This window comes from Nematolebias whitei, chromosome 17, assembly GCF_014905685.2.
Source record: "Nematolebias whitei isolate Nwh7 chromosome 17, NemWhi1, whole genome shotgun sequence".
Lineage (NCBI taxonomy): Eukaryota > Metazoa > Chordata > Actinopteri > Cyprinodontiformes > Rivulidae > Nematolebias > Nematolebias whitei.
In genome coordinates, this window is record NC_056514.1 from 26188820 (window position 1) to 26209861 (window position 21042).

Genomic DNA, 21042 nt, shown 5'->3' on the forward strand with positions numbered 1-21042 from the left:
TGGTCTGAGAAGAAACAAAACACAAGGTTAAACAAAAAACACCCTAAAAAGATGAATGTCGTGTAAAACACAACCGTTTAGGGAAATTGTATTTTCTTTGAAATGTCAGTCTGAATTTTCATTCAACCTTTATTTAGACAGGTTAACCCCATTGAGGCTTGGGGACTCATTTACAAGAGACCTGATTTTAACAAAGAGTGATGACAGCCGTCATAAAATAGGCATACGATTTTTTTTTAAACAGATCAAAACAAAGTAGCAACCAAAAGGACAATCAAGAGAAATAGTAGCAGAAAAACAGCTAGATTAATGGTCGATTTAGGAAACTAAAAACAGGAGCACGTCTGCATTGGTTTTTGCCAATGCAATGACTAATGAGTGCTGAAATTAGTTTAATTTTTTTTAGCTAAGTTCAAATTGAATCAAGGCCAACAGAAGCTAAAATAATCAAAATATTAGATTAAATCTCAATTGGCAAAACCATAGTAAAAAAAAGCTCAAATGGGCAAAATTGTAGCTAAAACCTATATTCCACAGCTACCAAAAGCTAAAATTAGCAGAACAGTTGCTAAAATCTAAAGTGAGCCAATCTAGCTGGAAGCTAAAAAGAGAAACTGCTAAACTGTTGCTAAATGCCTAAATGAACATGGCCATAGCTAAAAGCTACAATGACAAACAATAAAGCTAATGGTAGCAATAGCTAGAAGCTACAATTGGTAACACTAGCAAAGAGAGAAAGTACTTTAAAAAAGTAGCTCAGTAAGAATTTATCAAAAGCCCAAGCCAACGAAATGTGACATGCACAGTGAAAGTACTCTAAATGGAGAACCGGAATGTCCGACAGTTTTGAAAGCAACATTTTGTCTCGCGTGTGGGCAGTGATCGCATTCTGACCACTTTATTTAGCTTTAAAGACAAGTTTGTCGTAAGGCACGCGCTGTCGTATGTTGCTGTAGCGACTTAGGGGAACCGTGAAGTCTCAGTTAGCTAGCCATGTTTAGTCGTCTAAAGACGGGCGGGAAATGACAGTGAAGAAACGAGGTAGAAGGAGGAAATCCCGGAACTTGAGACCGTCGCGCTAACGTTAGCTAGCTTTTTGTTGACAGTGTGCGCTTTGCTGTCAAACCAGTCGGAGCAGCAGCCGAGAGCAGACGCTGCTCAACGATTTTATACGAGTCGCGTTCAGGCGACCCGCTTGTAGTTTGGACCGGAGTTCGTGTGAAGTTTCCGTGACTTTTTTTTAATTTAATTTATTTTTATTAAAACCACTTGTGGAGCTAGAATGGCATCAAGAGGGAGCTTCGGAGCTCCCCAGATGAATCCGAATTTGAACCCCATGAATGTTGGCCATGTCTCGGGCATGAGGATGCCGCAGCCCCCGGCGGGTTACCACCGGAGCATGAACACCGCTCCCCAGTTCCCCCAGGTTTGATTCTTCACTTTTACCAGTAAAGACAGAATAATTGAGCAGAACTGTCAGCTAGTTCCTCCTCAGTTTGTTACTTTACAGGTAAATTGAACCCTTGAGTTCGTTAATTACACGAGTTGCTGCTGCTTCCGTCTTTTGAAAAGTCTCTGAAGTGACTTCCTGGCATCAGCCTAAAGGGTTGAACTGTTTTAGAAGATTTCCACAACTGTAGAGATGATCAACAGTATAACATTAAATGGAAATAAGTGCCACAAAAACAGGTTTTGATTCTGAGGGAAAGTCACGTGGTTGCCCTTGGGCTCCTGTCAGTTAGTGAAAACAAAAGTTTATCATCACCATCTGCTCGTGGGCAGGTCTGTGTGCATATATTACTCCAGTTTCTGCAGCTTCAAGAGGGGGAGGCTTACTTTTCACAACTACTTATCATATTTGGTTATGATATTTGGGTTTCTGTTGAAGGAGAAGCCAACAAAACAATAAAACTGTTTTAGGTTAAAGGAAGTAAAAAAAAAAAAAAACAGGAGGGGATCACAACTAAATGCTTAATATATAGAAGGAAGTGCATTATTAAACTGACTGCATCATGTCTTCATTTTGGTGAGATTTAAAACCTTGCATTCATACAGGTGTAGATTAAAATCGTCAACCCAGAAATCAGATCTACTTATTGTCGTATTATGGTTTTCACAAAAAATTACAGACTAAGATCTTATTTGCCACACTCTAGTATTTGTGTTTTTGTCCAGACAAGGTATTATGCTATATTTAGTACAAAAGTCAGTTTTAGATGGTTTGGACCTTTTTTTTTTTTACTGGGAGTTTTAGCGTCACAGATTTGTTGTTGCCCTCAGTGCCCTTTATAAGCTGTTTTTTTGGGGGGGGCAATATGTTGTTACCATGTGAGTGGTGTAGTCTTGGAAAAACCTTTTGGTAAATGGCGATTGTAACCCCACCCCCATAAAGACTAGGATCCAAATTTTCACAGCGTGAGCTACGCAACTTAACCTGTCAGTGGTCTTAATGCTTAAAAATGTAGCTTCAGTAAGCCTAGTTTACAAACCGGATTCCAAAAAAGTTGGGACACTAAAGAAATTGTGAATAAAAACTGAACGCAATGATGTGGAGATGGCAAATGTCAATGTTTTATTCGTAATATAACATAGATGACAGATCAAAAGTTTAATCTGAGTAAATGTAACATTTTAAAGGAAAAATATGTTGATTCAAAATTTCACAGTGTCAACAAATCCCAAAAAAGTTGGGACAAGTAGCAATAAGTGGCTGGAAAAAGGAAATTTGGCATATAACGAACAGCTGGAAGACCAATTAACACTAATTAGGTCAATTGACAACATGATTGGGTATAAAAAGAGCTTCTCAGAGTGTCAGTGTCTCTCAGAAGCCAAGATGGTAAGAGGATCACCAATTCCACCATTGTTGCGCAGAAAGATGGTGCAGCAATACCAGAATGGTGTTACCCAGCGTAAAATAGCAAAGACTTTTAAGTTATCATCATCAACCGTGCATAACATCATCAAAATATTCAAAGAATCTGGAACAATCGATGTGCGTAAGGGTCAAGGCCGTAAAACTCTACTGGATGCTCGTGAGCTCCGGGCCCTTAAACGTCACTGCACCTCAAACAGGAATGCCACTGTCAAGGAAATAACAGAATGGGCTCAGGAATACTTCCAGAAAGCATCGTCAGTGAACACAATCCACCGTGTCATCCGCCGTTGCCAGCTGAAACTCTACAGTGCAAAGAGGAAGCCATTTCTAAGCAAGCTCCCCAAGCTCAGACATTTGCACTGGGCCAGGGGTCATTTAAAATGGAGTGTGGCAAAATGGAAGACTGTTCTGTGGTCAGATGAGTCACGATTTGAAGTTCTTATGGAACACTGGGACGCCATGTCATCCGGACCAGAGAGGACAAGGATAGCCCAAGTTGTTATCAACGCTCCGTTCAGAAGCCTGCATCACTGATGGTATGGGGTTGCATGAGCGCTTGTGGCATGGGCAGCTTGCATGTCTGGAAAGGCACCATTAATTCAGAGAACTATGTTCAGGTTCTAGAACAACATATGCTCCCATCTAGACGTCATCTCTTTCAGGGAAGACCCTGCATTTTTCAACACGATAATGCCAGACCACATTCTGCAGCAATCTTAACATCATGGCTACGTAGGAGAATGATCCGGGTACTGAAATGGCCAGCCTGCAGTCCAGATCTTTCACCTATAGAGAACATTTGGCGCATCATAAAGAGGAAGGTGCGACAAAGAAGGCCCAAGACGATTGAACAGTTAGAGGCCTGTATTAGACATGAATGGGAGAGCATTCCTATTTCTAAACTTTAGAAACTGGTCTCCTCTGTCCCCAGACGTCTGTTGAGTGTTGTGAGAAGAAGGGGGGATGCCACACAGTGGTAAAAATGGACTTGTCCCAACTTTTTTGGGATTTGTTGAAGCCATGAAATTTGGAAACAACAGATTTTTCCCTTTAAATGATACATTCTCTCAGTTTAAACTTTTGATGTGTGATTTGTGTTCTATTCTGAATAAAATATTAGATGTTGGCACCTCCACATCATTGCATTCAGTTTTTATTCACAATTTGTTTAGTGTCCCAACTTTTTTGGAATCCTGTTTGTATTTAGATCACCTATTTAAAGGCATTTCAGTCTTTTGACTTTTCTAACTAAAACAAAATATTTTATTGTAGTTAATTGCTCATCATTAAACAGATTAAAGAAGTATTTCAGATTTATTAAAGCAGGATTCTATAAAAAAATTACGAAGAGTTAATATCTTACCTGCAGATGGCTCGTTGCTCAACTGCAGTTTGGTGAAATAGAGTTCAGACTGTCGAGCTAACGGCTAATCCAAGCGGAGCCAAGACCAAAGTGGATTGCCGACTTAAAACGGCTTCAATCATAAGTTTCATGGCGGTTCATGCAAATGCTACTTCAAAAGTTTTTACTTCTACATCAGTGTCACATAGAAATTGACGGTCGTTTGCCATCCTAAATGGCAGCAGCGGCAGCTAGCTGTTGCACTTCTAATATTTGTGCATAAAAAAAAATACACCAATAAAAATTCTCGTCTTTTTATATTATTTCCTGTGGAAATGTACTGGAAAGATAAGTTTGCACTATTCAGAAGAGTTTTAATTTGCAACGTCTTTTGAAATTGATGAATTTTCAGGAACTTTAATCACTCGCTCCTTTTCACTCCAGCGTCCTGGGATGCCACCCGGCAGAGTCGGGGGCCCCATGGGGTCAATGGGGGGTCAGTTGCCTGGTCCTTCCTACGGCGGTGGCAACATTCCTATGCGGCCAGGAATGGGACCTCCAAGCATGGATGCCTCGAGGAAACGGTTTCTTCATCTGCAGCAGCAGGAGACGCTGGGAGGCCTGAGGCGAGGGTAAACTCAGGAGGAGCAGGAGAATAAAACAAAGCTTCATTAGGACGTGGCGCTACAAATATCATGACTTTATTTACATACATTTACAAATGAAAACCGTAAAATGTTCCTCTTTCCCCAAAACTGGACATTTTCAGATGGTAACAGTCTGTCAAACCGTAAGAATAATATTTTTTGAAGTTGTTTGTCTCCTGAGTATACTGATTTTCAAGAAGTGCCCAAGTGAGTTCTAAATTGTCGGTTTTGTTAAAGTCGAGCTTGGCTCTTGGAGCCAAAACCTCCAGCATCTCATGACTGTGTTTTGAAAAGCAACAGAAACAAGCGGCTATTTTTGACTTCAAGCTGCTCGGTGACGCAGAAAGTGTCAAACCGCAAGGCGAAGCATCATTTACAGCCTCATCCACAATGAATGTGTTGTTCTAAAGTGCATTTCACAACAACATCCTTGATATTAGAGGAATATTGAGCTGCATTGCTGAAAGTGTTGCCCTATTTTTTTCATTGAAGCACTTCATTAAAGAAACGCAACAACTCCTGTAAGTTGATTAGCAATAAGAGGAAACCTCGGGAAGGTTTTCAGAAGATTTAATAAAGAGCAAACATTGGCCAAGATGGATAAATCACTCTAAAGTTGTCCATAACTCTATAATCTGTGTTTCCCTGACCATTATACAAGTGGGGCGTCCCGCCCCGTCAACAGAACCGAGCGCCCCGCCTACCCCCTGTTGACAACTGTCGATATTGATGTAACGCAAGGTGCAATACAAATGTGCTAGCAAAAAGGCTACTGACACCCCCCGCCCCCCCCCCGTCAACAATTACCCGCACGGTAGCCCAAAACCCAGATGGAGCACAAAGCCAGCAGGGGGGCAAAATGGATGGGCCCCCCCCCCCCCCGTCGACAACTGTCTGTACTGATGTAGCACGGTGCGTAATACAATGCTAGCATAAATGAAATGCTACTGACGTTCTGCTCCGCTTCCCCCTTCCCCATGGATAAAAGCTAGCAGCAACAGTGCTAAGCTAACAGACGGGCAGCACAGACGTGACACCCCCCCCCCCCCCCCCCCAAAAAATAAAATACGAGCGCTCCGCCAAGGGAACTGCTCTAAGGGAAACACTGCTAATCATCAGAGATGTTTCTCAGTTTATCTTGTCATGTGTCTGCAGGCCGTCCTAAGAGTTGAAGGGTTTTTTGGAGGCTGTGGTGTCTTTAAAAAAAGAGATCTCTTGTATTTTAAGAAACCTTGTTTATGATTAATTTATTACATTCAAAGTAAACATACAGAACTCTGGAATTGATCTTATTTGTTTCGTGTTTTTTTCCCCTGTGATTTAGAGCAAAACGACGCAAGATGGCTGACAAGGTTCTGCCTCAGAGAGTATGTGAACTCTGACCTCTTGAATTATTAAACAGGTCATTAAAGATGGCTAGTTTTCATAAAAACTCAACTTCATTTGGTTCTTTAGATACGAGACTTGGTTCCAGAATCCCAGGCCTACATGGACCTTCTGGTCTTTGAGAGGAAGCTGGATCAGACCATCGCTCGGAAGCGCATGGAGATTCAGGAAGCCATTAAGAAGCCCATCATGGTATCTCTTCTTCATCTTGTGTTAGTTTTAATAAAATATACAGATGCTTGTTGATGGTTTCAGCCTCTGGAAGAGCTACACTAATATTTAGTGTGCAAACAAATAATTTTATTGAATGATGTCAAGCAGAACTATCTGAATGGTATTTCTAATCAGTCACTTTTGTTTTAGAACAATTTACTTCATAAATATTTGGAGAAGAGCACAATTTTTAATGATTTCTGGTGTACAATAAATACTTTGTCACAGTACAACATCCAGCAAAGTAAGACAAAATGTCATTGTTAGTTTTGTTACTATTGAATATTAACAAATAACAAGGTTGATCAAAACGTGTTAGTTTAAAACAAAGAAAAAAAACATCAATAAATCAAATACAATAAAACAAACTAAAAATAATTGAAAAGAAAGGAACACCAGTTTCCTTCTGTGCTTTAATTCAGCTCTCAGGTGCACCAAGAACATCTGGCTGGATGATCTCAGTGCTCTCTTTGACATAATTTATAAAAACTGGTTTTTGACAAACTAGTTTTCTGCTTCCCTAATTTTTTTTAAATTAATTTATTTATCAAGAGATTATACAATGTTCCAACATTTTTCAGTCAGGTCATCTGGACAGTTTTTTTTTTTTGTGCTGAAACGTTTCGCCTTCAACCCGGAAGGCTTCATCAGTCAAGGAAACGCACAACAAAACTGATTCTTCCTCCAACAGCTTACTCCAAAGTGGAACAAACCAGTTCTGTTTGTGATAAGATGGTCTCTTTGGTACGCCCCCTCCTCCATTGCCGGCCCTCTTCCTTGTTGACAGTCTTGTCAAACTGGTTGAAAACAACAAAGTCCAGATGACCTGACTGAAAAATGTTGGATTGTATACCTGGATTATTGAGCATGGACTTTGTTTTTAATACAGTGTTATTCACAATATAAAACATTATACAAATGCAAGAACAAAGAGAAAAAGTAAAAGAAAAAAAAAAAAAAAAGGTGTGGTGGTGGTGGGGGGGTGTCTAAAAAATAATACTTTACAGTCTTTATAAATGTGTCACATGGTGCGTAAATTACACAATTCTACACACCAAGGAGGTAAAGATTTAAGGTACTCAACAAATGATGTCCACTTGCGAGTAAATTTTTCCGAACTACCTTCACTGTTAGTGAAATCTTCTCCACCCTCAAAAATGTCCTGACAGTGTTAAGCCATAGTAATGTAGATGGAGGTGTGGGAGATTTCCAGAAGAGTAAAATGCAGCGTCTTTCCTAATTTAAAAGAACTGTCACAAACGGAGGCTACAGTGGGGCAGAGACTTCTAGTTTAAACGAAAAAAATGTGGGTGCCATCAGCATAACAATAAAAGGAAATACACGGTAGTTTGTGAATATTGATCCCAAAGTTAACATATACTGCATCGTATAAACGGAATAGTACCGAAAATAGAGCCTTGAGGTACACCACAACGAATAAGGGATGAGAATGAGGATTCTCCCATAAATACTGAAAACAAACTTCCAGCAAACAAAGATCCTATTTAAGTGTTTTATAAAAAGAATACTTAGTATTTCTAGATCAGTTTGATCAGAAGTTGCAATCAATCCATTTGAATAAAGAATTGAAAGGCCTGATTGAATTACTTAACCAAAACATTTTCTCATAATACCAGACAAGATCACGAACAGTGTTATTTGGACAGAAGAGTCTGCTTGCATCAGAAAATGAGAAGAAAATAAATCTCAAAGAGGGCTTTGAAAGTCTCCAAGCTCCGTGGTGTAGAACACAACATTTAAAACATGTGGAGGCAGAGTGAGGGCTCGGCCACGCATGGCTTCCAAAGGAACTGGGTTATGGGGGGTTGTTGATGATACACTCAGACACTTTGTAAGGTATTGAAGTAAATGGCTCGGATTCAACCAGTTAGTTGATCTAATGGCACTTCGTAGTACAGATGAACAGAATCCAGGAGTTTTTGTGAACAAAGAAAGAGAAGATTTGAGACTGAATGATTTGCAAACAGCTGCAGTGAAGCATCTCGCAGAAGGAAACCTGCCATTATTTATAGAGGTGGATGTGTTCCAGCCTCCATGCAGTCATTAGCTGTAAAACATTCTTGGCAAAATATATAAAAATGGGAAATTTCAACAATTGTTTTCATTTTCCTTGAAGAAATGCATATCGCTCTCTCTGTCTATGCCTGAAGAAGTGTCAGGATTATAGTCGTTTTGGTCGAGCGTTGACGATAAAGTAAAACATTTTCTGTTCTAACTTTTTGTCGTCTTGTTTTTCTGTGACGCAGCAAAAGCGCAAACTTAGGATCTACATTTCCAACACTTTCACTCCCAGCAAGCCCGAGGGTGAGGAGGCAGAGAAAGTGGCCTCCTGGGAGCTGAGAGTCGAAGGCAAGCTCCTGGAAGAGGTCGGTGGAAAAACGCCGCCGACACGTTCCCACTGTTCTTGCATTGTTCGGCCGTCGTCTCATTGTGTTCTGCCTCCAGATGTTTTCGCCTGTTGTTCGGTTCCTGCTCATTTCGGTCTGCTTGTGTTTTTGGCTCTGGCGTTTGCATCCAGATGTGTTACAGCTTTCCCATGTCCCACCCCACCATTGCTAACGCACACTCTCACACACACTTCAGCTCATGTTCGGTGTTGAAATGTGGAATTGAAACCACTGGCCGCTGCATACCATGAGCTGACACCCCCCTCCCTCCATCACTTCCAGCTCAGCTCATTGTGTCATCTGGGGCCACGGAAGATGGATGCTTTATTCTTTTTTTTTTTCCCTCTAGGCATGCGTAGGAGTTCTGCATGAAGCAACAGTTAAGAAAAACGAACGAAAGGGGATGTCTGGAAAGGAGTGAAGGGGGTTCTGTTGTGCAAACAGACTTTGACAGGGCAGCTGAGGGGGTGGGGTGTGTGGGGGAGAGGGGGGGTTGCAACAGCTTTTTCTACTCAACCGTTCGTCTCCACAGCCCTGATGTGGTCAGAGCTCAACAATGCAGCTCCACACGGACTCTTCGCAGTAACGAACGCCTTTCTGCCGTATTTGTAACATTCTCTCGTTCGTTCTGTGTTTTCAGCCCGGCAAGCAGAAGAAGAAGTTCTCGTCCTTCTTCAAAAGTCTTGTGATCGAGCTCGATAAGGAGCTTTATGGACCAGACAATCACTTAGTGGAGGTACGATGATCAGAGTCATGAAATAAGTCTGAGTTCATAAAGAAGTCGCCAGCATCAGACTCATGTGTCAAAACAGAGGGAGATGAGCTATTTTTAGATGATTGATTTAGTAAAAAAAAAAAAAAAAAAAAGGAAAACGTTGTGAAAAGTTCTGATTGTTTCTTTTCCAGTGGCACAGAATGCCCACCACTCAGGAGACCGATGGTTTCCAGGTGAAAAGGCCGGGCGACGTGAACGTCAAGTGCACTCTTCTGCTCATGCTCGACCATCAGGTAGCACCAGCTCTCTGAAATGATTCACATTATCACTTATCTTCCTCATGTATTTATCATGCGTCCCTTTCAGCCTCCCCAGTACAAACTGGACCCGCGCTTGGCCCGTCTCCTGGGTGTGCACACGCAGACTCGGGCCAGCATCATGCAGGCCCTTTGGCTCTACATCAAGAACAACAAGCTGCAGGACAGCCACGAGAAGGAGTACATCAACTGCAACCGCTACTTCAGACAGGTAACGAGACAGACTGATGAAGTTTAATGATTAAAGGTGAAGAATTAGTTCAATTTGATTTGGGAACACGTTTTTATTTTAAGAACCAGTTAATGCATAAATCACTTTATTATTTTTTTTTTTAAGGAATAGATCCACAAAGAGCTGTAACACTTTGTATTTGCCAACAAAACAGCCCTGACCTGTCAAGACACAGACTCTACTTTTCATCTGCTGAAATATCAGGCATCAAGTTGTCACCAGCAGATCCTTTAAGTCCTGTAAGTGGTGAGGTGGGGCCTCCATGGATCAGACTTGTTTGTTTTGCACAATTCAATCTGGAGAATTTGAAAGACGGAGTCAGTGCCCGTGCTTTATGTTCTGTGAAGCGTCTTTAAATCATATTTGTGAGCTGGAAGCGCGATCCTGCTGCTAAATCACAAATACAGATAAACAACCACATGGACCCTGTTTGTCAGCCATCTTGCTTTTTCTCACCCATAATACATCCTGTTATCATATCCTTATCTCACTGATATATGAGGACTCAAGTTATTAAGATGATCTGAAATTAAATATTATTCTTCAGACCAGGCGGTGCCTTTTTTCTCCTCACTTCAGGGTCCAGTTCTGTCTAGGCCTGTCGTAATAAACAATAAATCAATTAATCGCATGATAAATGAAAATTATCGACTCCATTTTCATTTATTGGCTTTATCATTTCTTCGTCTCTTTCTACTGAAGACACTGGATGATAATAAACTCAACTCCGGTGCTCTTCACTGACCCCTCCCTTTCTCTCTTCTCTTTAAAATCTGTTTTAATCATCCAAAATCGTGTTTTTAGATTGTTAAAAGCAGCTAAGCTGAGAAGCTAAGCTACGAGCTAAGGTAACAGGCCGACCTCAGGAAAATCCTCCGTCTTGTCAAAGCTCCAAAATTCACGGTTGAAACCTGTGCCTTCATCTAAAAAGTTGTTTTTCTCCGCAAAAAGAAGCTGAGAACTTGTTTACTGATTTTTTTTTTTAATTAAAAGCTTTGTGTGAAAAATGCTATGCTAAAGAGCTCAAACCACACAGAGCGTCCATCATTTTGAGAACCCAAGAGAGACAGCCCATGTCAAGTCAAGGGGCCTCCCTCCCATTTTTCTTAACACGCTGCTCGTTCCCTCTTTATCCATCCTTCGGTTCAAACAGTCTTGTACTGCCATCTGGTGGTTGAAAAAAGATTACATGTAAAACAAATTAAAAATTTCTTCTTAAATTTAACAATAATTACTAATTATTGTCACATTTCAAACAATATTATCGTTTATTGCAATAATTCCTGAAACAATTAATCGTCCAGCAAAATTGTTATCGTGACAGGCCTAGTTCTTTCGGTCTGTCGTCCCCTCTGGGCCACTTCACCTGTTCTTCCACAGCAGAGCAGAAACCTACGACTCTTCGTTTTGTCAGTTCATAGAAAGCAGAACGAGTCCGACGCCTAAAGTTCAGTTCTCTAACAAACTCTTCTCAGATCTTCGGCTGTCCACGCATGCGGTTCTCTGAGATTCCCATGAAACTGGCGGGCCTCCTGCAGCACCCTGACCCCATCATCATCAATCACATCATCAGGTCTGTGGGTCTTTATGATTCTGTCTGTGTTTGGGTTTTTTCTTTGTAATTTCACCACTTTATATATATATTTTTTTTAATCTCTGTTTTTATTCCCGCTACAATAAAACAATAAACTGAACATGAGGATTTTTTTTCTAGTAGAGAGGACTCTTTGGGTTCAGGAACACTTATGATTACAGTTCATTGCTGCAGCCACAAACTGAAGAGAAAACGTTTTAAGTCCCAGTAAAAAGATTCATGTACAAGATGCAGAGATTATCTTGTAGATTTTTTTGCTGACAAAGTGGAAAACTCTGCTGCTGTCCTGAAATATCACTGAGAGGAACTTTTTCGTGAGCATCTCTCCTCTTTGTCTCCCCTGAGCAGTGTGGACCCCACAGACCAGAAGAAGACGGCCTGTTACGATATCGACGTGGAGGTGGACGACCCTCTGAAAGGTCAGATGAACAGCTTCCTGTCCTCCACCACCAACCAACAGGAAATTGCTGCACTTGAGATGAAGGTGAATCGAATGCTTTTATTTTTAATCAACTAATTAGCTGCAATCTCCTTAATTATTAACAAAAGCCTGCTTTTCTGGTTGCTCAGATTCATGAAACGATTGAGTACATTAACCAGCTGAAGACTGAGAGAGACTTCATGCTGAGCTTCAGCAACAACCCCCAGGAGTTCATCAAAGACTGGCTCAAGTCTCAGTGCAGAGACCTGAAGGTAAACCAGACTAAATGCTTTTATTGTGGAAGTACAGTGAGGAGGCTGAAGGACCACTGAAGAAGCTCAAACTGAGTCCAGAAGCTCAAACTGAGTCCAGAAGCTCAAACTGAGTCCAGAAGCTCAAAGAAGACCAACGGAGCTAAATGCTGAAGCAGGTTTCAAAATAAAAGCTTGAACTGGAGATATTGGAGCTACAGATGGAAAACTACTGGGATACTTCAGCCCTGCTGTCATCATATCTTTCATGGTTCATCACCGCAGTGCCGGTTCCACTAAAGCTAATATTAGCGAGCATGACTCCATGTCTAATTATCAAATTATTTGAAAAGCTTACAGCTATTAACAGCTTAGCTTCAGCCTCTAAGGAGCAGAAATGAGTGTGAAATGAGCAGGCTGAGACTCGGGTTCTCCTTCTGTAACCCAGCATTAGTCTAAAACACATTTCACTTTTATTAAACCTTTATTCCAACTGGGAAAATACAAAACTGAGCATTTATTGCGCATGGATTTTGAAATTTCTTAAACCCATTTCTCACATTTTTCAGTTTCAGCCACTTCTGTGGTCCACACTTCTCCGTTAGGTGTCAGGATGGATACTAACTGTATTCCTGATGAAGGTGAAAAGCAGGTCTAGTTGGATAATTACCGGTACTCTCTTGATGAAAACGGCTGGAACAAAATGTTGGCTGTAAGGAGCGAACATATTTTGCCGACTTGGGTTTTGGTTTAGAAAAACGATCGTCCTGCAGGTGGAGCACTACATCAGCATAAACACGTCTAAACACGTTTAATCGTGCGGCTAACGCTAATTATATGTTTTGAATCATCTACTTTTTTTGTCTGGCAGTGCATCAGTGATATCATCCAACTGTGTTTCATTCATGAAGTCGAGGCTGATTTCACCAGGCTGACGTTACGCGGGGTTCATTTAGCGGTCACACATCTGCTCCAACTTGTTGTAGATGAAGAAGAGTCAAAACAAACACTATTTTAGATTTTGAGAGGATTTTCTAGTTTGGGGCAAATTACTCCCACTTCCAGAACCCGTGGAGCGTGATCGTGTTTAAATGTCGAATCAGCCGAGCGTTATTTCACTGTTTAAAAACCTCGCGTTCATTGGTGTTTTTCTGTTTGATCAGCTGATGACGGATGTGACCGGAAACCCCGAGGAGGAGAGGAGGACCGAGTTCTACCAGGAAGCCTGGGTCCCAGAGGCAGTGGGACGCTACGTCTACTCCAAAGTAAGTCAAATAAACACGTTTAAGGACGGCGTTCATATTTGTTGTTGTCCGTGTGGACGTTATTGGTCGTTTGTTCCAGGTGCAGCAGAGAAGACAGGAGTTGGAGCAGGTGTTGGGGATCCGACTCACCTAAAGGCAAATCCCAGAAGAGCCTCGTCAGAGTTAACTGGTCGAATGTTAACGTGCGATTGTTAGAAACTGGAATGAACAGAGCCATTACTTTAGTCACTGAGACATCCTCACTGACTAACTGAGACCAAACGATGGGACCAAAGTGATTTTTGTGTCCTTTTACATTTTTGCCTTTCATTGTTGTTGATTTTGAGCTTGTTCAAATAATTTTTGCCAATATGTTTTGTTAATGGTACAAACTGTTTAAACACTGGTATTGTTAAGGTGATTATACCGCCCTGCTCTTGGGTGCTTATTTTATTTTTTTATATTAATGTTTAAAAGCTACAACATTTGAATAAGAACAGCGCCTGCTGTCTAATATTTTTTTTACCTTTGAAGCTTTTTACTCAATTTAAATGTAATTGTATTACATGTTAATTAAATATCCTTGAAATGCACATTTCAATCTAAATTAAATGTTTTAAAAAGTGACATGTAAAACCTTTAAAACTTTATTACAGGCAATTATTTTCTTAAAAAGTCAAATCAAAACAAGAATTTGTTTATGCCTATATGTCATTAAATAAAAAAGTAAAAAGATTTGACTCTTTGTCTACTCTGTTCAGCTGTTTTCTTCAGAAGCCGTTTCATGTTTTAAAGAGTTACGTTTATTTCCTTTAAGACCAGCAAAGTTTATCTTTGCAGACTGGAAGTTCATTGTTATCCGTTTGGAACAGAAACTGGTGTCAGATCTCAAATAAAGTCCAACTAAAATGCCTTTTTGTAAAGATTTTGTATCAGTTTTATTTTTTAATTATTCCACGTTTTGTGCCGTAATGCGCTTTGTGACATTGATTAATTGAGCATAAGTTTGTACAAATGTTTTTGTACAGCATCTTTGTTGTCAGATGTTTGCATGTTTATCATATAAAAGCTTTTATCTTTTATACATTTGAGGTATTTTTTTACAATAAATACTTACAAATACTTGTTATACTGTTTTGTTTTTATAAACCAATAATATTTTGTGTGTGTTCTGTGCGTTATCATAGTAAGAGCCTTCCTTGCTTGAAATATAAAGTCTGCTAGGATCAGGGGCTGTAGTTGTGCATGTTTGGGCTGGTCGCAGGGCTCGGGTGCTTCAACAGGAATGTCTGGTTTGACTCAAAAGCCACTCCTCAAATATAGACCAAGATAAATCCGTTTGTCGTCACAGAGCTGAGTCTCGGCTTGTAAGATGATGCGCTTCCACCAAAAACATTTAAACAGTGTCACTTTATGCATTTTGAAGTTAAATGCCCCATTTACCTAATAAAATAAGCTTGACGAGTCAACATTTTACTTTAAATTGTAATTTAGCTTATTTTGTTAACTATTGTGTAGAAACGCTTACAACAAGTATATTTTTCCAGTTTTATTTCTGTTAACAGTTTAACGTTTCTCTGTAATTTGGCAAAAATAACTACAGGGGGCGACAAGGATATTTAACATTAAAATAAGAATCGAAGAAGAAGACGTACACCGGAAGTATGGCCTACCTGAAGCGGATGTAGATATTTCAAGATGGACGTAGATGTGATTGAGACTGTAGGTGGATTTTTTTTTTCTGTTTTCTTGATTTTCTCCGCATTTTAGCCAGGAAACTTTGTTGTTGCGCTTTGAAATGATTAGTTACTTTAGTCGGTTGTGATCTGAACACATTTTACGGATTTAATTTTAGATGTGAAGTGTTACTTATTTTTAAACAATGTGTTCAGTGCTGCCGGTTTGCTGTCTCATTGTAGCTAGACATGCTAAAACGATGTCAAATACTTTAGTTTACCGTCCAGAGCTAACTTTTTTAATTGTATTTACATTAAGTACACGAAACGTTTGCGTTGACATTTAAAATTACAATAAAATAAATTCGACTAGTTTTAAGTCTCTTAACTTGGTGACTTTTAGCTCAATGCTAACTGGAGTTTATCAGTGTTGAAAAATGTAACGCTATGAAGTCTTTATTGTTGCACTTCTAATACAGTATTTCACTTTAGAGGCACTTATTAAACGCAGTTATTGTTTATACACCATTTTTCATGGTTAAATTGCCCATACCTAAAACCACTGGAACAAGCTACCAATCAGTTTAATGAAAATGAATCTAATTGAGTTGTTTGTACGATCTGGTTTGATGCTATTTAGCCAAATCCCAGTGAAATAGATGTTAGTTTCTGACAAATAAAATGTTGCTTTGCAGCAAAGAATAATGGATTTCCTTAATTTATAATTTGTTTAATTTGTTAATGCACAAAACCTAAATTTGAATACAATATTATGATTAATATTTCAAAGGTTGCCATTTTTATACTGAAGTTAAAACGGTATTAAAGGGAAGAAATAAAACAACTTTAGTCTTGGAGAAAGATGGTGAGATAATTGTTCACACGTTTTGCCTCCATCTTCGATGAACAAATGTTTTCAATATAATACCCGAGATCATTTTATTATATATGGAGTAAAACTGATCTGTCCGCAGTATTTAGCAGACGTATTGTAAAGACAAAAAAAAGTTTATTTTCATGTTAATCGCTGTTGTCATGGGTTTGTGCTTTTTGTTGATGTCTGTAGTGGAATATGAATAAACAAATCACTAAAATTAATTTGTCTTTAACAGATGGACGTGGGGGAGAGTAAAGGTGGAACGGGTCTCCGGCAGTACTACTTATCTAAGATAGAAGAGTTGCAGGTGAGAAAATGAATGAGTCACATCTGCAAAATAATTGGATTTGGACTTGCACATTTGTAGTACACTTATCAAGTCTTTGTTTCGATATTTTTACAGCTGACAGTAAATGAAAAGAGTCAGAATCTTAGACGTCTGCAGGCACAAAGGAATGAACTAAATGCCAAAGGTATGTTTATTTCAGCACCTTTTGTTATATTGCATCATTTTATTTCATTGTCTTAAAAATTGGTAGAGAAATGTCTTCACAAAACATTTTCCTTGGTTTTCTGTCGCAGTGCGTCTCCTTCGTGAGGAGCTGCAGTTACTGCAGGAGCAGGGATCCTATGTGGGCGAAGTGGTCAGGGTTATGGACAAGAAGAAAGTGCTGGTCAAAGTATGTTGTGTTCATGCAGCAAGTTTCAGTTTGATTTGACATCAGGCAGTTTGGATGAACTTGTTTTCTGATCAACCCAGGTGCACCCAGAAGGAAAGTTTGTTGTGGATGTGGACAAAAACATTGACATTAATGATGTAGGTATCATTTTATTAGCCATTTGTATCAGGAAACCTAAAACTGTTTTACAGTTTTCATTAAAATGTCTTTGCAACATTTGCAGGTGACTCCTAATTGCCGCGTGGCTTTACGAAACGACAGCTACACCCTCCACAAGATCCTGCCCAACAAAGTGGACCCTCTGGTGTCCCTGATGATGGTGGAGAAGGTGCCAGACTCCACCTATGAAATGATCGGTGGCCTGGATAAGCAAATCAAGGAGATCAAAGAAGTTATTGAACTGCCTGTCAAGCACCCAGAGCTGTTTGAGGCTTTGGGAATTGCACAGCCGAAGGCGAGTACCGTAACTGTCAGAGCAGTTGATGGAGAGGAGAAATCCAGTTTTGGATATTTTTTAATTTAAAGAGTAAAATATTTTTGTAAAATTTGCAAGTATAATTAAGCAGCAGAATGATAACAAAATCACAATTCTTTGCAGTGTTGTTTAAATATTTAGATTTGTTGAGTAATGGGTTACTTTGAGTCATTTTGATTGAAGAAAAAACTCAGAATATTTTACAAACATCTGAAACGAGCTACATTCAGCACGTGTTCCTGAACAGTCGGCTACACAACGTTTTACTTCTCTTGCAGGGTGTGCTGTTGTACGGACCTCCAGGTACAGGGAAGACCCTGCTGGCCAGAGCTGTGGCCCACCACACCGACTGTACCTTCATCCGAGTGTCTGGTTCTGAACTGGTCCAGAAATTTATTGGGGAGGGTGAGCTCATTTCTTTTTTTATGCTTTTTGTTTGTCCTTTAGATTTTTTTTATTTTTTTTATTTAAAATGTGCTTTCTAACCCCAGGTGCTCGTATGGTGCGTGAGTTGTTCGTCATGGCGAGAGAACACGCTCCCTCCATCATTTTCATGGATGAGATCGACTCCATCGGCTCCTCTCGTCTGGAGGGCGGCTCAGGTGGGGACAGCGAAGTGCAGAGGACGATGTTGGAGCTGCTCAATCAGCTGGACGGCTTCGAGGCAACCAAGAACATCAAGGTATCACAGAAACATCGTTTGAGTTTTAAAGAGGTTTCTCCACAATTTATTATAAGGGGAATATAGTTTTAAATGAAAATAACTGTGGACTGTATGTTAGAATGAATCCTGATAACTCTTTACTTATTTGTTGCCAACATTAAACTAGGTTAAAAAAAAATCTAAGAATATTCTTAAAGAATAATTTGATTAAATGTAAATATTTTATAAATTTAGGAATATATTCTATATAGACTGCATTTGTGGTCGAGATTTAAAGTTTTGTTCCCCTACAGCTGAAATCTGCTCAAGCTTTAATTCCTCAATCTTTCAAAAATTGTTTTATTCTGAAAGTTTCTCTCCTGAAATGGTCGTTTAATTTGAAATAAATAGTTTAGTTACAAAATCTGACACGTTCAGCAACATCAAGAATACAGTAAATCTAAATACTGTTGGTAAAACAGACATGCATAAATCAGATTCTCTTATTACTCATTTTATTTACAACCGTGTCTCTGTAGGTCATCATGGCCACCAACCGTATCGACATCCTGGACTCGGCTTTGCTCAGGCCAGGCAGGATCGACAGGAAGATTGAGTTCCCCCCTCCTAATGAAGAGGTAGTTAACTGCGTCAAAAAGCACTTTAAATGATTTATTATTCGGTGTGGGAGTTATTTGAACATTTCTGCATTATCAGGCTCGTCTGGACATCCTGAAGATCCACTCCAGAAAGATGAACCTGACACGTGGCATTAACCTGAGGAAGATTGCGGAGCTCATGCCGGGAGCATCTGGTGCTGAGGTTAAGGTGAGAATCCGCTCGTTAATTGGAACGTAGGCGTCAAATCAAAGTGAGTCTAAATATTAAATGTAAACGTGCGCTGCAGGGGGTTTGCACGGAGGCAGGGATGTATGCTCTGAGAGAACGGAGAGTTCACGTCACTCAGGAGGACTTCGAGATGGCCGTGGCAAAGGTCAGTTTAATTTTGCTCACCCCTCCCCCATTTTTATATTTTTGGTGCTTCAACATCTTTAAATAAAACCTTCCTCATTCTGTTCATCAGGTGATGCAGAAAGACAGCGAGAAGAACATGTCCATCAAGAAGCTGTGGAAGTAACAGTCCAACTGTATGTGTATATTTTCCTTTGTTTAAGCTTTGTAATTGTTACATAAGTCGGTAAATAAATGGTTTCCCCCAAAACACATTCTGACCATTTCCACTCTGTGTTAGCAGATCAGGTTTATTTCATTTTACAATCAAATCCATTAAGAGTCAACACGTTCCATTTGGCAACTCCACGGGTTAGAACAGAGCTCTGTAAACTTGCATGTGAGAGCCGTCAGCACCACTGTAATATGGACATGTACAATATCCTGTGCATACTATAACGTTTTGCTACAACAGTCTGGTGTTCAGGCTGGAAACAACAACGATGACATCACTCGACGATCACAAACCCACACGTGGAAAAATAAATCATGGCAGTAAACACTTGATGGCTCCACAGTTGAGTCCTCGCACAGTGATCAGTTCGGTTTTACCTCCTGGAACAAACAGGAAGTTGAGTCAGCGCCTCACCCAGCTCGCAGGCACCCACTGCAGCTCTGTCTGCACCCTCTCCAGAACGTTCTGAAGCTCTGCTAAGGAACTCAGTGGGTCCTCTTTCACCAAGACGTAGTCCACCCAGTGGCCGAAGCACTCGTCCATCCTCTCTGCCGACTGCTTCATTTCCTGGAGATCCTCCTCCTAATGAGATCAGTGAGGGAGAGATTCACCTGTAAATAACCTGCTTTTGGAAAATGTACTAAAGCTCATCTTTTTGCACGGTTTAACCAGCATTAGTAAGCATTAAAAATATACAAGTCAACGTTTGGATGGTTCCTGTCCTGTGGCTCACCGTGATCCCTGCACTGAGCGAGGAAGACGAACCGAAGAGTTTTCTTTGACCGTCAAACATGCGAGGTCTCACAAAAATGACAAACGGTTTGAACTCGGCTGTTCGGAGCGTCTTTAGAGCCTGAAGGGTGCAGAAACATTTGTGACCATTAAAACATGCACGTATTGGGAATTGTTCATTTAAACAAATAATTATGAAGCCCCCAAAACAGAAAACAAACACAGATTTAATGTTAAAAATCCTGAACGCCTTAGTTTGGTTGAAAAATTCAAACTTTTCAGCAACATGTTGGAAGATTTAGTGACCACTGGTTTCATGTGGGTCTCAGGACAATGAAGAAGTCAGTATAATTCAGTAGTTAACTGTTAGATGGTTCAGGGGTTATTTGATCATTTTAGTTTGAGCTAAATGATCGTTTGAATCTGTCTAACCCGTCTAAATAAAGGTTGAATGAATTGTAACTGTGTAAATAATCCATTTATGTTCATTTCCTCCAGTCAGTCAATGAAAATCATGAAAAAATCAAAATGCAGTTTTGTGCTAAACTTCACATTTCTTAGAACTTTGTCAAAAATGCAACATTGAACCTTTTTTTTTTTTTTTTTGAACTTGTTTTGATACATTTTGTTACTTTCTGGAACAAAATGCATCATTGAGGAGAATTTGTGAACCTCCCGTTAAACAACAAAACATCAAAGCACGACATTTGCTCAGCAAGAGTGAAGCAAGAAAAAATTCTTTTCCAGGATGAAAATTAAAATGTTTATGAACCAATAAAGTAGATTTTCACTTGTAAAAAGTTTTAACCTGCTGACGTCAACTACAGCTGGACAGTGAATAAATGGTGTCCAAGTGTGTTGCTGTTCCCAACTTCACCTCTAGATGTCAGTGTTTTGTTGAGCTGCAGGAGACTCACTGACCTCAGGCTGAACATCCACCAAACAGACTTTGTTCTGATTCAAAACTCGGTGGATGGACTCTAAACTGGTGCCGTACAGATTCTCTTTATACTCCCCATATTCAATAAACCTGCAGAAAACACACAAGAATTATTACGAGAAACTACTGGTTAAAGATTAGATAGAAAAGTTTCACTCATTCGGACAATAAAATAATTACTTAAT

General features: G+C 39.9%; 3 protein-coding genes across 3 annotated transcripts in view; 2 read left to right on the forward strand and 1 right to left on the reverse strand.

Moving 5' to 3' along the window:
- Nucleotides 1-1143: 1143 nt before the first annotated feature.
- Nucleotides 1144-13875, forward strand: smarcd2 (SWI/SNF related, matrix associated, actin dependent regulator of chromatin, subfamily d, member 2). The gene is made up of 13 exons (XM_037691029.1): nucleotides 1144-1426; nucleotides 4665-4852; nucleotides 6192-6234; nucleotides 6323-6445; nucleotides 8734-8853; nucleotides 9515-9610; nucleotides 9781-9882; nucleotides 9956-10117; nucleotides 11614-11711; nucleotides 12081-12216; nucleotides 12303-12425; nucleotides 13568-13669; nucleotides 13749-13875. The coding sequence occupies exons 1-13, from the start codon at nucleotides 1283-1285 to the stop codon at nucleotides 13800-13802; spliced, it is 1491 nt and encodes a 496-aa protein (XP_037546957.1). The 5' UTR covers nucleotides 1144-1282; the 3' UTR covers nucleotides 13803-13875.
- Nucleotides 13876-15299: 1424 nt separating this feature from the next.
- Nucleotides 15300-19221, forward strand: psmc5 (proteasome 26S subunit, ATPase 5). Its single transcript, XM_037691031.1, has 12 exons — nucleotides 15300-15370; nucleotides 16437-16508; nucleotides 16605-16674; nucleotides 16784-16881; nucleotides 16962-17018; nucleotides 17105-17335; nucleotides 17635-17761; nucleotides 17848-18038; nucleotides 18539-18637; nucleotides 18717-18827; nucleotides 18907-18993; nucleotides 19084-19221. Exons 1-12 carry the CDS (start codon nucleotides 15347-15349, stop codon nucleotides 19135-19137), a joined length of 1221 nt encoding a protein of 406 aa, XP_037546959.1. The 5' UTR covers nucleotides 15300-15346; the 3' UTR covers nucleotides 19138-19221.
- A 175-nt stretch (nucleotides 19222-19396) lies between these two features.
- LOC119423628 (MAGUK p55 subfamily member 3) overlaps nucleotides 19397-21042 on the reverse strand; it is a 28788-nt gene continuing 27142 nt past the window's right edge. Inside the window, exons 17-19 of the mRNA XM_037691033.1 lie at nucleotides 20839-20947; nucleotides 19919-20038; nucleotides 19397-19767 (exon numbers count right to left, since the gene is read on the reverse strand). Coding sequence (XP_037546961.1) covers nucleotides 19588-19767; nucleotides 19919-20038; nucleotides 20839-20947 — 409 coding nt within the window. The 3' untranslated portion in view covers nucleotides 19397-19587. The remainder of the gene's footprint in view (nucleotides 19768-19918; nucleotides 20039-20838; nucleotides 20948-21042) is intronic.